The sequence below is a fragment of the Coregonus lavaretus genome (assembly GCF_964263955.1).
Source record: "Coregonus lavaretus genome assembly, chromosome: 30".
Taxonomy (NCBI): Eukaryota; Metazoa; Chordata; class Actinopteri; order Salmoniformes; family Salmonidae; genus Coregonus; species Coregonus lavaretus.
The window spans coordinates 17,648,926-17,665,800 of NC_140017.1; the positions used below are offsets into that span (position 1 = coordinate 17,648,926).

General features: G+C 42.3%; 1 protein-coding gene across 1 annotated transcript in view; it reads left to right on the plus strand.

The window, feature by feature from the left end:
- snx19b (sorting nexin 19b) overlaps nt 1-16,875 on the plus strand; it is a 37,389-nt gene that overhangs the window by 10,294 nt on the left and 10,220 nt on the right. The window contains exon 9 of the mRNA XM_084148456.1: nt 663-792. Coding sequence (XP_084004582.1) covers nt 663-792 — 130 coding nt within the window. The remainder of the gene's footprint in view (nt 1-662; nt 793-16,875) is intronic.

The following is a 16,875-nucleotide window of genomic DNA, read 5'->3' on the forward strand; positions in this document are numbered from 1 at the left end:
TGTTTCAGATGTGGGCCAGACTTTCATGGTGAGCCGTCTGGCTCCCTCTCACTGACCAGACAGGTCTGAAACATCCCGTTCCAAATCTCTCATGAACATTTCAAGGGTGAAAAGTAAACAACCTGAATGCTGTGACCAGCATACCCATGCAGTACTATAATGTCGCCACTAGAGGGAAGTATTGGCAAACATTTGTTTTGGGGTATTTAAAAGAGAAATTCCTTTTTTGTCTATGCTGAGAAATCTGTCCAGGAGCAAGAGCTTACAGGTTGTGTCAATGTTTGACATTGTGTGGATCATAGGTTTTTCCTTTTTAGCAGATTCCCTCTGACAAATTTTGCCAATAATGTTGAAGACATACAGTAGATATCCAACACTTACGTGAGGCTTTAGTGTTTTGAGATTTTCATATTTCATAGCCAGAATGCTATTTTGTATTTCTGGTTGAAAACTGAGATGCAGTTGCTCTCTCTAAATGATTTTACTTTGGACCACTGCTAATGCATGGTAAAAAGTGATACATACACAAGGCTTCAAACCTAATGGTGTTTAATGTGCTTGTTTCAAGCATGTGGGCTACTTTGTAAAGTGTGCATGTGTGTGTGTGTGTGCATCCGTGTCATTTACGTGTGTGTATGTGTGTTTTGTGGTACTGTCCACAGTGGCAGAGACGGCCCTGGCTGACGTGGCCCTAGACATCATGTGTCTGCTGATGAAAGACCAGTGGAGCTGGCTGTGCACCGACAACATCCGGAAGACTATCCGGCTGCTATTTGGAACCCTCATTGACAGGTACTGTACTAATGCATGGACCATAGACATATCATTATTACTCTACTCCATTCTATCAAGTCCACCAACACTGGTTGACATCTGTCACCACTTACCAGTCAGCCACTGCCCTCCCATATCTAGTACATAAGGACTTAAGGAACCAATCATTTCAAAATGGAACTTTTCAGAAGATTGTGTGAGTGGATTTAATTTAGACTTACTGTGCACACTAACTCTTATTAGAATTAAGCAATTAGCAAAAGGCTTATGTGGATACAGTATTGTTCTAGTATTATTTTGTCAAACAAGTAAGGTCTCTTACATATCTCAAGGAGTTCTCAAAAGGGGCCAACGTTGTTGTTGTGGTTTATTCTGAACTAGAAACGGTTCTTCTGTTGTGCAAGAGCACAATCTCTGACCTCGTAAAGAATTTGCAGCTCAGCGATGTTGTGTACTTGGCTATAAGGAATGTCTGGTCAGTAGTCGGTGCCAGAGCATGTGAGTGGAGTTGAGCGGTCGGAAATCCTGCACATCGCTCCTGCGCTCCACGTCCTTTACAACCGCTCCACTAAAAACCGCTCCTTGCTCACCCAAAAATAAACTGCATCTCCAAATTCTACTCCATTTATTAAAATCACAATTTAACCAACACCCATCACATTTTGTGACTGCCTGGACCTATCATTTGGTTTTGAAGTATTGAAACCAAACCATATGATTTGAATGAAAAGTATTTTAATAAACAACATGAAAAGGTGACTGTAAGAAGCGCTCATCATTTCAAATAGGCTACATGTCATATTAAACAGCATATAAACACTCTAAATAGGTCAGGAGCCAGAGAGGGAGCCTAAGAAGGAACGAAAATGAATTATTTAGGCTATATTATTATTAGCCTATTATTTCAATTATTTCAAGGCTATAGCCTCCAAACAAATAAATGGTGAAGCATTTGCAAGTGTGACACACTAGGCTGGCATGAACATTAAGCGCGCAGCATTTAAGCAACATTTCTTTGTATTAAATTATTATAGTCTATAAATTGCGCATGTAGGCTATGACTTAGAATTAAACAAAAATAAAATGAAAAATGCCTTATTAGGCCTTTGAATTCACTTTTAGAAACCCGAATTTGGCCGGTTATTTGCTGATGGGATGGTGCCTGGAGAGCAGGCCAGCAGTGGAGAATATCCTCTCCCTCCAGGCTTGCAGAGCCACTGGGGATGCTATACACCCTTTGGGCCACTCTTGCCAGGCTGGGCAGGGATGCAGAGTTACAAAAAACAATACAAAATCTATAGGTAGGCCTAAATAACCCTATCAAAACAGAAAGCTCCTTGAAAGAGGTCATATGTCAGCAGGCCTATTGGAAAAGAAAAGGAAAGCCGCACACTTTAGGAGCTCAGATGCAATAAGTTAATATCATAATAACCAACGTTTCGACAGACAAGCTGTCTTCATCAGGGTATAATGAGAAACACTGCGGGTCACTAGTTTATATAGTGTCAAAGGACACACGCAGGTGTCTGTAATCATGGCCGGGTGTGGCCTAATAGCATTGGCCAATTCACAGATAAAAACAACATACAAAAAACATGGATAGCATACGATCATAGATACAACTTGGCTACATAGGCCCACAAACATTTACAATGAATAGCAAAATCACAATAATCACAAGAATGGCTTCAAATCAAAGTATACGTTGAGACCGAAGGGAGCAAGGGTCTTTAAATTAAAGATCCAGGCAGCCTCTCGTTTTAACAATAAGTTGTAGAGGTCACCCCCTCTCCTAGGGAGGGTGATATGTTCGATGCCGATATAACGTAGGGACGAAATCGAGTGGTTCACTTCCAAAAAGTGGGCAGCGACTGGGTATGTCGAGTTTTTGCACCTAATGGTGCTACGATGCTCCGAGATTCGTACTTTTAATTCGCGCTTTGTTTTACCCACATAATTTTTACCACAAGGACAAGTTATAAGATAAATAACTGCCTTAGTGGAGCACGTAATAACACCTTTGATTGGGATCTGTTTCCCTGTTTGGGGGTTTGAAGGATCTACATTTGTAAGTGCCATTGCATTGAGCGCAGCCGTTACACTTGTAGTTTCCATCCGGTAGAGGCGCAAATAGACGTTGTGCAGGGATATTTAGGGGTGGTAAATCAGAGTTTACCAATTGATCTCTGAGGTTTCTGCACCGCGAGAATACAACCAATGGAGGGTCCGAAAACACATTACCAATACTGTCATCGGATCTTAGAATGTGCCAATGTTTGTGAACGATTCCCTTAATTTGTTCAGAGCACTTTGAATAGCGTGCAGTTAGAATGCAAGAATGCTTCTTTTTGCGAGACTGTCCCTGAAAGAGGTCAAGTCTCGATTTGTTTAGAATTTTCTCAATGGTAGTATTAATCTGACCATTTTTGTACCCCCTCTCCTTGAATTTTCTTTGCGTCGCAGCCATATTTTGGTCGAAATCTGATTTGTTTTTTTACAAAATCTTTTGATTCGACAGAATTGGCTGTAGGGCAAACTGTTTTTCAAGGGAAGCGGGTGACAACTATCAGCCCTCAACAAACTGTTACGATCAGTAGGTTTCCTGTAAAGATCAGTGTATTGAACATTATCCTCACACAAAATCAGAAGATCAAGGAAACTGATTTGACTTGTGTCAGATTGCATAGTAAATCTCAGGTGCTCAGAACAAGAGTTAAGAAAACCATGGAATGCCTGGAGCTGTTTTAAATCACCCCTTCATAGAACAAAAATATCATCAATGTACCATTTCCAAATAATAATCTTAGGCAAGAAAACATTTTTGAGAGGATTGAAAATAGACTGTTTCTCAATGTAACCCACATACAAATTAGCATAGTTAGGAGCCATAGGGGATCCCATAGCAGTACCCTTCGTCTGAATAAATAAATAATTTAGAAACATGAAGTAGTTGTGTGTGAGTACTATTTCAGCCAATGTTATATAATGCACGCACTGGAAGGTAGTTCATTTGTGTCACGTTGCAGAAGAAAATGTTCCATGGCTTCAATACCGCCCTCGTGTGGAATATTCGTATATAACGACTCATTTACATTTACATTTACATCATTTAGCAGACGCTCTTATCCAGAGCGACTTACAAATTGGACTCAACATCAAAAGTAACAAGCAAGGTATTATCAGGGAGAGGATCAAGAGATTCAATAATAGAGATCATACTGCTGGTGTCCTTTACAAAGGAGGGGAGCTGTTCTGCGAGTGGTCTAATAAAAAATTCAACAAAGGTTGATACTGCATCAATGCCCGCTACAATAGGGCGCCCTGGAGTTTTTGTAACATTCTTGAGTAATTTCGGCAAAGTATAGAAAGTGGCAATTTTAGGTGTTGAATAGACAAAAAATCGTGTTATTTTTTGGTGATTTGACCAGAACTTAAATACCCATCTAGGACAGGAAAGATAGTGTTCTGAAATTGGGAAGTGGGGTCACTTCTGAGTTTCTTGTAAAAGGTGTTGTCAAGCAGTTGTCTGTGACACTCATTTACATAAACTGTACTATCCATGAGTACAACCGACCCACCCTTATCAGCAGGGCGGGTAAGAACTGACGTATCGGATTGTAAATCAAGCAAAGCTTCTTTTTCATCCTTGGGTAAACTTTGAAAAGATATGTACTCATGTTTGTTCTTAAGGAGATTACCAACATCTTTTTCAACGAGTCTGCAATATGTCTCAATAGAGTGATTGCGATTGGCTGGAGGCACAAAATAACTCTTACTTCTGAAAGGAGTCGGAGTATGTGCAGGTGAGCCACCTACATGTTCAGTTGAAATATCAATGATAGCCTATTGTATAGATAATTGAACGGAAATGAACAAAACTTTTAAGAGATCAGATTTTTTGTTTATAAATACTTTGCTACAATGACACACTTAGCTAGCTACCCACCTCATTCCTTTCCCGTTAGCATGTGCACGTAGTAAGTACACCACCATGCTTTCGGGAAATGTGTCTTTTCAGATTCTATAATGATTCTTTAGTTGTGGACACGACATCACCACACTCCCTCTCTTGCTCTTGGTCCTCATCTTTGTAAGTCACCTTGATTTTGCACCTGTGTGTTTTATCAGTTTCTTTATGAAAATATTTAGTGAACTCCATGACAGTAGCTAAAGCAAGGGGCTATAGCAGCACACAAGTTGACAACAAATGCATGCTGGGCCGGGCATGCCCTGAGCTTATGAAGTGAGCTCTACTGGAGCAAAATTGGAGCGGGAGAGAAGTCCGACGCTCCAGCTTTTGGGAAACTCGCTCCGTGCTCCAGTCAAATTGGGCACGCTCCGCTCCTCGCACATATGGGACAGGTATGTTGGCTCTTCTGAGGGTAATTGTTATTTTGGCGGTCAAGTAGCCTGTTACTGTGCATGCCTCGATGTGTGTCACAGTCATTTATTTGAAAGGGTAGTCTCAAGCAGGGGGAGATTTTTCTTAAATTCTCCAATGACCTTTCGCCTCTCCCCGCTGTCCGAGTCCGACACGCTCTCACTCAGGGCTAGACGCGCACACACACACACACACACACACACACACAAATCATATTTTTTACTATCCTTGTGGGGACGTAAAATTCATTTCCATTCAAAATACTATTTTCCCTAACCCTAAACCTAACCCTAATTCTAACCTTATTGTAACCCTAAACCTAACCCCTAAGCTTAAAATAGCCATTGTCCTCGTGGGGATGTTGGAAATGTCCCCATGTTTTACTATCCTTGTGGGGACTTTTGGAGATTTCCGGTACCCATGAGGATAGTAATACACTCACACACACAGAGGTGGGAACACGCAGTTATAAACGTGTCTGTCATGGTCCCTTCAAATGGCTTCACAATACCATCTGTCAGGAGCTCGTATTTTAAAGGAATGTTTTTCCTTTTGCTCCGAGCCAGATGTTTTCTTCACATTTCGCAGAATCCAGTTATTTACTGGTTTACAATGATTTGGAAGAAAAGTTATTTTTTAAAATATTGAATCACTTTAGAAATCAATTCTTTCCAAGTTTCCTCAACCTGCTGTTTTATAACTGTCCACAGTGCCTCTGTACCTACAGTAGATCTATGTTATGCGATTAGTTGCTTCTGTTTCAAAACATTTTTGTGGGAAAACTGTGATTTTGAAACAGTAAGTTCTTCTCTGCTATGATCAATAGGCCTACCAAGGTATCCTAAAGCTTGATAGACCTAATGATAGTATCTTGATAATGCATTTTATCTTAATTGACAACATTTATTTCTGGCGTCCTAAGATATTAGAAGCAGTTTGGAGAACAATGCCTGTATTCACAAAGCGTCTCAGAGTAGGAGTGCTGGTCTAGGATCAGGTCCGACCTGCCCATATAATCGTATTCATTCTGATCTAAAAGGCAAAACCGATCCTATATCAGCACTAACACTCCTTCTCTGAGATTAAGCCTAAAGGATGGTGTATAAACGCTTGACCTAGTTCCGTTCAAAATAAATATGGGTGATGCTGTGATAATGCTTAGGCTAACTTGTTTTCCTAATGAGATTTTCTCCTCTGACTCTTGCCGCTCGGACGACTTTTACGAGGGTTTCCGTTCAACAGGAGAGTCGGAAAGTATCGTATCACAGGGGCCCCTGGGCCTTGATGTGTGAGCTGAGCCTCAGCCAGACTGGGACGTGATTGGCCACGTGCAAGACCAATCCTGTTTATGAAGTAGTAGAAGCTTCCTATTCTTCATTCTAATTCTATGAGTAAAAACTGTAATACTCTTTAAGTTTAATAGAATGATTTTGATTAATTGATAAAGGTAAAGTTTGGAGGTTATTGAAATGTTGAATTTAGGCTCATTAAGCATATTTTCTTGAGTGGAAAGAAAGGTACTTCTGGTGTCATAAAGGTACCTCTGAATCTTGAATTTGATATGTTTGTTTGGCTTCCCTTCTCTGTGAATGCCTTCAGCAACAACTTCACAGAAATTCGGTCATAGACAAATATAGCTGACCCTGTAGCAGTAAAGTCAACATGCAAACAATGTTCTTGGGTTTGTATAATCCAAGTCACCTAACCCTCCCTAAAGACAGAGGGCCCTGTATTAGTGGCCCATGTGTTGTTGGTCCCCGCTATTTAAAGCATCAGTTTGTCAGCAGAGACCGTTCTCACGGTGGCAACCAGTCCTCTCTTCATCTTCTCACACGTTGCTCAGCTATGCTAACCCTACCCTAACAGACAGGCCCTAAGGACCCCCATGCCTCTGGAGATGACCGTAGAGGCAAACACATTTAGTTGAAATTCTCTCACACTTTAAATTCTCTAACAAGGGAAAGGTTAGCTAGACTTAACAGTTACTAGGCCTATAGCTTTGGCTACTGTTGACTGTACTGTCTGTATCTTTTCAGGTTTTCAAGACACTACCGACTTTGATTAAAGGTTCTCAGTACTTCTCAGTTCAGTGCATCGATGACTTAATTTCAGTAGGAGTATTTTAGTTGTTTACTTACAGTTACAATATTTAAACGCCAAGAAACCAGCGCTAAACCTATTTAATATGACATAAGCGTTTAGTAAAATGCAGAGGAGATGCAGGCCATGGAAACCCGATCCATGTCTGTCACCGGCACCGCTTGCATGTCTGCTCTGCTTTAATCAAGAACCGCGAGTGGATGGAGCAGGCCTCCAACACACAACGTCTGGGTCTGTGTGAAGAATTTGGCTGGAGACTTGCTCTCGTAAATGGGGTCCAAGGCATTGGTTAGGGAGATGCATCATTTTATAGACTGGAAACTGGGACAATCTAAGATGAAAATATTCTCCCTTAGACAGAAGTCTGGAAAATCCACTCGAGGCCAGATTTGTCTCTTGTCTGTACATGAAGCAAGCACAATCTTCAGAGGAACAGCATCGAAGGTATGACTGACAATCTTATCACATTGAACAATATGCCTCATATACTGTCCGGTACAGTTGGTAGGAGTGTGGTGCTAGCAACACCAAGGTCATGGGTTAAATTCCTGCAGGGGTCACATACACACATACTGAATTTATGCACTAATTGTTTTGTAAGTCTCTTTGGATAAATAAAATCTTCTTAGTGACTTTATATATAATGTAACCTCACACAGGGAACAGCAGAAAAAGTATCTTTAGGCTTTGTGAATGACAGCAATTTCATTTGCATAGATTTGACCTTCACACAAACACTCCTCTCACTCTGGCTGGTTTCAGATAAGTGAGTAACATTTCCGCATAAGGTGGTCCCACAGGGTGATGATATGCTTGTTTTGTTATGTGCAGTATCCTTCAGTCATCAGTGTACTTAAGGGACCATCTTCAGCTAAGGGAATCTGAGATCTGTTTTGCATGACATGGCTCTCAGACTTGTCCAGATGCATTCCCAAGGTGAGAAGACGAGGTGTTGTGTCCTCTCCACTTTATTTTTTCTATCAAATTGCCTGTACTGTTTTTCCATTCTATTTCATTTCCACCCTTAAGCCCCTGTCTATTGTCAGTTCAATAGAATGATAGTTTCATATTTTTGGTCATTTTGGATCCCACTTCTGACACCTGTAGTTTTAGTTTGTGAAACAGGGGCATGCCTATACAGTACTGGACTGTTGTCCTAGCATTGAATGTCACAGTCTTACTGGCATGATATAACAGTGATACATGAAGTGATGATTGAAACCTCCCAGTAGTCAAGTTGGATGAAGTAGCTTAACTTCGGTACAACCTTTTGCCTCAGCTGAGCATAGTTGATAACATATTCCAGTGTGGAACATTTGCTCCCCAAGTCCAGAAAATACGTCATTCAGTATTTAGGTAATGAATCGACAGCTTCGCCAGCAAGCCAAATATGACCCTTGACAGAATAGGCAAAGTACAGGTGTTCCCTGCTGGAGTAGCACCTGAAATACCCTACAACTCCGTCAGCACACTGCCTTCTTTCTCAGGACTTTTGAATGGAGCACTTGTTCGTGGTGGAGGTGTGGAGGCTAACAGCTCTACTATACGTTTCACATCTTTAACCCCGTTGGGTCTACGCTCCCCCCCCCCCCCCCCCGCCCGCCTTGCTGCACCTGTCATGCAATGATACAATTCTTTATTTGTATTCCTAAACGGGAATATTAATACTTTTCATAAACAATGTGAGCCGGGGGCCACGGGGCCAGATGACAGCTTGATGAAGTGTAGACTGCGTTTTAAACTTGTCAACGGGAGCGTCCCCCCTCTCCCCTGTTCCCTTTAGCCTCTGTGTTTAATATCTGCCCTGGGACCAGCCATAGAGCTTCGCTTTCAGCCACGGTGATAGCATGTGGTTTTAATTAAAGACGTTTCAGTCTCTGCTTAATTTAGCAATGACCGCACATGTTCAGGGATGCAATGAGCCTTTGAAGACTCTGGTCAGACTTCCAGATTTAACAGTGTAGCAGGCTTAATATGTAATGATCGCTTTAAAATAGCAGTGTTGGTGCATTTTCAACACACAAAACTCACACTCACACATTATTATGATCACTGTGCATTTGCTTATTTGTTGAATTTGAAAAGACACGTTTAAGGGCCCTTATTTTCACAATGACACAATGCAAACCAGAGACATACGATCATCTTGGTAGTCTAATTGCATCTATATATTTCTGGATCCGGCTCTTCTTGTTTATTCGTCTTCCACTCAGCCGGCCTTCTTATTCCACTCCCTCCTCCTGCCTTTAAAGAACGTGTCTGCCTCTGCTGAGGACGAGTCTGACCACAGCTTGTACAGCTCGGCTCTCCAGCTCTGCTGTCATGTGTGGAGCAGATCCATGCGGTGAGATGTTTAGCCATGTCACATGGTCATTTGCGCTATAGTGTACAGCAACAGTTCACAGCCAACATCCATTTTCGGAGGGGAAAGATGGAATGATGGGTCCTGCCAGTATACTAATGGACAGGCCCGAAATGTTACAGATGTGTATTACTGTTACTTAAACACCAGCTGTTTCAAGGCAATGTTTTTCTGTTATTGTGCTGGCTTCGATTCCGCCTTGTCCCAGTACAGACTATTTTTATTTCTCTCAATTTAAATGTTTCATTAGCCGCTTTTTGGGCAGGTGTCAAAGCTGCGTTTTTTTTATCCAGAGTTAACAATGTGTGAGGCCTTGTTGTTCTTTAATGGTGAATGCTTTTCATTCACAGCCAGGGTGAGTTCAGCTGTTCAGCCTAAATGATTGGCCCCAAAATAGACATCCCTCAGAGATGGTAGTTTCTAACAGTGGTGCTGGTTATTTTTATTGCACAGAGGGTCTTGCTGTGCTTCAAACTCTTGAGTTATGAGTCGTTCACCCAGCTGTGGAGGAAGACCCCATTGCAGGCGCCCAGCTTTTGTTTGAGTCCACTGCACTGGTGGTCAGGCCATTAGTTTACAGCAGATTTGGCATAGCAGGGATTGAGCAGGTCTCTTCTTCTTATTGGTGTCCTTTAGTAGTGGTTTCTTTGAGCAAATTTGACCATGAAGGCCTGATTCACACAGTCCCCTCTGAAAAGTTGATGTTGAGATGTGTCTGTGACTTGAACTCTGTTAAGCATTTATTTGGGCTGCAATTTCTGAGGCTGGTAACTCTAGTGAACTTATTTTCTGCAGCAGAGGTAACTCTGGGTCTTCCATTCCTATGGTGGTCCTCATGAGAGCCAGTTTCATCATAGCGCTTGATGGTTTTTGCGACTGCACTTGAAGAAACTTTCAAAGTTCTTGAAATGTTCCGTATTGACTGACCTTCATGTCTTAAAGTAACGATGGACTGTCGTTTCTCTTTGTTTATTTGAGCTGTTCTTGCCATAATATGGACTTGGTCTTTTACCAAATAGGGCTATCTTCTGTATACCCCCCTACCTTGTCACAACACAACTGATTTGCTCAAACGCGTTAAGAAGGAAAGAAATTCCACAAATTAACTTTTAAGAAGGCACACCTGTTAATTGAAATGCATTCCAGGTGACTACCTCATGAAGCTGGTTGAGCGAATGCCAAGAGTGTGCAAAGCTGTCATCAAGTCAAGGCAAAGGGTGGCTATTTGAAGAATCTTAAATCTAAAATATATTTTGATTTGTTTAACACTTCTTTGGTTACTATATGATTCCTTATGTGTTATTTCATAGTTTTGATGTCTTCGCTATTATTCTACAATGTAAAAAATAGAAAAACCCTTGAAAGAGTAGATGTGTCCAAACTTTTGAATGGTAGTGTAAATGTAGTTATAACTATCCTTCCCGCTATATTTAGAGTTGCCCTGCCTTAAAGTGATTATTGCCTGACAGTTTGATTAGGCTATGTTTCTGAAACTGTCACTTGGGTTGATTGACATCTTGGATTTGATTGGAGCGGTCTGCTGAGCTTTGAGGTACTATTTATTTCTGAGCAGGCTGCCCTTACAAAAAAAAGATTGCAGTTTTGAAACTGCGGTAGAAGTGCAGTAACTGCAGTCGACTGTGGTATTTTAGACACTTTATACTGGACTCTAACTGCAGTTATACTGAAGCGTACTGCAGTGATACTGCACTCTGACTGCAATGCACTCTGACAGAAATCTTTTTTCGTAAGGGTGGGATGTTGGCGAGTACAGCTCCTCTCCATCACCCTCTCTCCCTCTCGGGCGTGCTTATCTTGGGCTGGCGGTCGCTCATGGCTCCTGGTATTCTTCTCGTCGTGTGACGCTCCGACCGCAAGGAAATTCTGCTGCGTGATATTCTTTTCAGGATGACATGTCACCTGCTGCCGTAAATTGCTCTTTCCTGGCAAGCCCCAACCCACAAGAGTAATTACTAACAGAGAGAAATACTGTCTGGCAGGTTCCTCCTCTCATTTCTCATGTGAGAGACGTGTATTTCACCCAGACTGACTGGTCTTCTACTACATCTTCTAAAACCGTCTCATAGGCTGCATATACAATCACTCTTGTTTACTAATATGTATGGCAGTGAAGGGTTTGCGAATGACAACGATGAATTTAAACAAGTTATTGGCAAAGTAACTAATCCGATCCATGTATGGTAATTGTTAAAACATACAGGGGCACAGGCATGTACATATTGTTCCTGACTTCTATGAGCAGTGTGCTGCCTGTGTTAAGATTTGGGTACTGGCTTGGCACCTATTGGAATGTTAGGTGTATAACATTTTCCTTATACTTTCTTTGGTTTCCACACCATTGCAGTATCCAATCTTTCTCAACTTTATCCCATTTCCTATAATTTAGTAATATCTTTTAGATAGACTGTAATGAGAAAATGATTCTGGTGGTTTTCATGGTAGCTATAATGCCGTAGTCCTCCCGACCACAATCGTTGGTATAGACTTACATGCCATTTGTCACCAGAAATTGGTTCAAGGATGTCTGTCCTATGCGGGGGGAACTAATCTTCAGTCTGAGACTCTATTAGCAGGATGGATGCTGGAGAGACACAGGGCCTCTAACTGTCCCTGGCGCGATGCACTAGACTGTGAAATCGGAAATCAGCCTTTCTGAAAACCTGCCCCAGCCACACACGATCAGTAACGTTAGATGTCAGTGTGTTGACCAGCCGATGGAATGAGGCGCCACAACACTCCCAATAAAAACAGCCCCCGACACACAGACACACACACACAGAGATATGTCTTACTATATTTGCGAGGACCAACAATTGATTCCCATTCAAAATCCTATTTAACCTAACTCCTAACGCTAATTCTAAACCTAACCACCAACCCCTAATCCTAATTATAACCATAACCTTAACCCCACATTTTTTGTTGGTTTACCATTCTTGTGAGGAGTTCTGGTACTCACAAGTATAGTAAAACGTGTACGCACACACACAAACACCGGCGTAGCATGGACGGGGTATATGGTGGATGGAGACGGTGATCTGACGACGCCAGACCAAACCAGGTTAGGCCAGGTCAGCTAGTGCCTCAGTGGAAACAGACACATCAGAGGCCAGAGGAGAACTAGGTAATACTGGACTGTGCTGCTCCTGCTACTGCTGGCCTTTCTGGCTCACTATCTGCCTGGAGTCTGAAGGCTGCCTGGAGGCCTCGTCTGCCAGACACCTTTTGGATGCTAATTGGCTCAGCAGAGGTTTCAATGGAACATGTTAGCACAAGACCTGGGTTCAAATAGCATTTGAAATAATCTTTCCAATACTTAAGCCGTGCTTGATTGAGCTCTCCTGGCGGAATGGGACCAATGAAATAGTCCTGAGAGTGCAAACCCCACCCATATGGCATATTCCAGGCAGGCTCAAGCAAACACTCAACTTATTTCAAATATTTCAAATACTATTTGAACCCAGGTCTGGTAAGCACTACATTTTACATTTACATTTTAGTCATTTAGCAGACACTCTTATCCAGAGCGACTTATAGTGTCACGTTCGTTCAATGACGGGTCAGACCAAGGCGCAGCGTGATATGCGTACATGTTTATTTAAACTGAATAAACACACGACAAAACAATAAACAAACGAAACGTGAAGTCCAAGGTAGCACACACAACTCAATAGTGCCAATAGGCTGCCTAAGTATGGACCCCAATCAGAGACAACGAGCGACAGCTGCCTCTGATTGGGAACCACACCGGCCAACATAGTACTAAACATACTAGATCCCACATAGAAAATACTACATAACAAAGAATATACACACCCTGACTCAACATATACGAGTCGCCTGAGTCAGGGCGTGACACATAGTTAGTGAGTGCATACATTTTTCATACTGGCCCCCCGTGGGAATCGAACCCACAACCCTGGCGTTGCAAGCGCCATGCACTACCAACTGAGCTACAGGAGGCCAACTGAGCTACACTAGCACTCTGATGCAGCGTTCTCCTCACATACACAGGCATTCCAGAAGGATTAGGACACCAGACACCATATAAGGTTGTCAGAATAAAGACCACAGTGGAGATGGATCTATTTGAAGAGAAATGCAACCGAGATGATCACACTCCTCTGTTCTTACCAGGAAGTCAGCTGCATTGAGTGGGGCTGTTAATAACACTTAATTACAACAACATTGACCAATTTGACCGACTGCTTATTTTGTCCCATCCAAATGGCTTCCCACTCTTGGAGGTGGTTACGGTAAGCACAGCTCAAGTCTGGTATGTGGTTATTTTTAACATGCACTGTGTGCTATAATATCAACACTGGAAGTGCGTTCCATGAACAATTACAGAGGAGACTGCCATTATAATGAATTTAAGAAATTAATTAATTAACTCTCTGGCAACAAGATAACTATAGCATTTTAATAGCTTGAGCTATCAATTGATAGTTAACCCTTGATAATCTATGGTTCTGTAATGAAAATATTTCACAAAGGCTGAATCTTTATTAACATGTTGTTCTACCATCTTTTTCTTGTTAATTTAGTCTTCTAACCTCTCTTGACCACTTGTGTGCAAAGAACAGAGGAAGATTGTTAAGGGATTTTGGATTGCTTTGTGTGAGTTTTAATTACATTCTCTCCATGTCTCTACTACAAAATTCGGATTGAACGCAATTTGTAAAGCTTGCCTAATAGGCCTACATAGAAGCACAGCATAGTGTGTTCTGTTGAGGTCAGTAGGGGTTATTTGAGGTGTTCACCAAGCTATCAGTCTCACTCTGATGATCACACTTTGTGCTGGCATGCCTATGTGCAGCCACACGTGTTCACAGAACTTCACACACAATATCCACCCCTGGTTTTTAACAGTCATGAGTCTCCCTCCAAGGCATTGTCGGATCCAGAGGAGATTCATAAAATAGCCCCTTTTTGTGGGAGCCGCAGTTAGCCCAGTAGTGTGTGTCTATTGTATGCCTGCAGTGCTAAAGACACTTCATAATGGCGCCACAGGCCCCAGCGTTGCCACTGAATAGCCCCCACTCTGCTGTGTCATTATTTGTCAGCCCCCCAACCTCTATCCCTTATGAGGTTCTGCTGGGCCTGTAATTAACATTAGTCATTCAGCGGCAGACTTCCCGTAAGTCCTTTCCAATTTATGGACAGTCAAGATAAGAAAAAATATGTGCTCTTCCCTGTGAGCTCTCAAGTGAAGAGGACCCATTTTTTTATACAACTGTCAGCCTTAGCTGTGCACCCCCCCCCCCCCCCCCCCCCCCCGAGGTTTTCTGGACACAGACAGTTAAGGAGTTTCCTCTAGCAGACATCCACATCCACCAGGACTCGTCAGACAGAGACAGACCTCTCAAGAGCCCCTTGGTGATGCGCCTTATTGCTCACAGGCCATCTGCCCAATGTTCTCGGAGATGTAAACTCTGGCTTGGCTTTGATTATGCCTGAGATTTCTCCTCTCGTACTTTACACAAACCTCTGATGTAGCACTTGGCCTTGAGGGCCGAGACTAATTGAGACCCAGAGTACACCATTTCTTGGCTTCACATCGATGTGCAGAGATGTTATCAGGGTTCGGATGCAGTCGCAGCGCCTCTGACTGAAGTAGAGGTGGTTTTACCGGTGTTGAGGAAGGAAGGTGTCACGCAAATTATATCCTATCTCAAGGTCCTAAGTTGTTTATTTTTGCTTATCGTTAAAGCTCCAATTAGACGTTTTGTGGATGTGTAATTAGCACCCTGATACATGGAGAATGGCATTGTGTTTCAGGTGATTGGCAGTTAGCGGTGGCCTAGCCATACCATTTTCTATTGTCTTTGGACTGAGGAGTAGCATTCATTTTGTTGTTGTGGTCAGAAGTAATCCCCAGCTGTCCCCCTCTCCAGCCAGTGTTGTTGGTCTGTAGCTGAAGGCCATGTTCATTCATTATAAGGCAGAGTTTGCAGCACAGCCCATCTGGAGCCACTTTGGGGATGTAGCCGGCGGATAAAGACGGCACTCTCGTATAACCGACGTACCATAAATACGTGGTTATTTGTTTGTCTTTCACTCTTTATTACATCCGTGTGGTTGTGTTGTTATTACATCCGTGTGGTTGTGTTGTTATTACATCCGTGTGGTTGTGTTGTTATTACATCCGTGTGGTTGTGTTGTTATTACATCCGTGTGGTTGTGTTGTTATTACATCCGTGTGGTTGTGTTGTTATTACATCCGTGTGGTTGTGTTGTTATCACATCCGTGTGGTTGTGTTGTTTCGTTTTTTACAAGCAAACGAGTCCTCCATTAAAGGGGTACTTCGGGATTTTGGAACTTCCCCACAGTCAGATGAACTTGTGGATACTATTTTTATGTCTGTGTCCAGTATAAAGGAAGTTAGAGGTAGTTTTGTGAGCCAATGCTAACTAGCGTTAGCGCAATGACTGGAAGTCTAAGCGTATTTACTAACATGCTAGCAGATACCCTTGGACTTCCAGTCATTGTACTAACGCTAGTTAGCAACTTCCTTCAAACTGCACGCAGAGACATAAAAATGGTATCTACGAGTTCATCTGACTCTGGGGAAGTAGATAAAGGGCCTTGTTGCCAAAATCCTTAAGTATCCCTTTAAGTCCCTTGGAATCTTTCCCTGGACCTTGGTTTAGGTGGTTGAGGAGAAAATTGCTCTTGTTGTGTATGACATCGGCTTTAGTATTGTTGATGCAAGTTATTACTGTGAGCTAAAGCAGGCACGTTGCACTGAGGAGGAACACTTTGTCTCAGTCCAGTGTGCCTCTGGGTTTGTGTAACAGTCTGTTAACATGTAATGAGTTGTTTAAAGGCTGGCTGCAGACCTCCATTCCCAGTTTGATTATTTTGCTAGCTAAATAGATTGATGGAATTCAGCTCTTTGGCAGCCTAGGCAGGTTGTCTTGCTCTGTTTGGCACCACCATTGTGGGAATTCAACTAGCAGTTGGATGGATGGACGATGGCCTTTTTTGCTAAATTGCCCTGTGCACTTACACAGTACATCTGCATTCACTAACACCTGCACTCAGGCCATGCTTAAAATCCATCATTCTGACTTTTGTTGGATGTTTTGATTCTGGTAATTAACTCAATGCAATTTTGAGTCTTGAGTGAAGTGGAAATGTATCAGATATTGCTTAGGTCATCGAGCCGATTAAGTGTTGTCGTAATTTAAACTGAAGTGTGATGCAGGATTTGGATGGGGTATTTAATCCAAC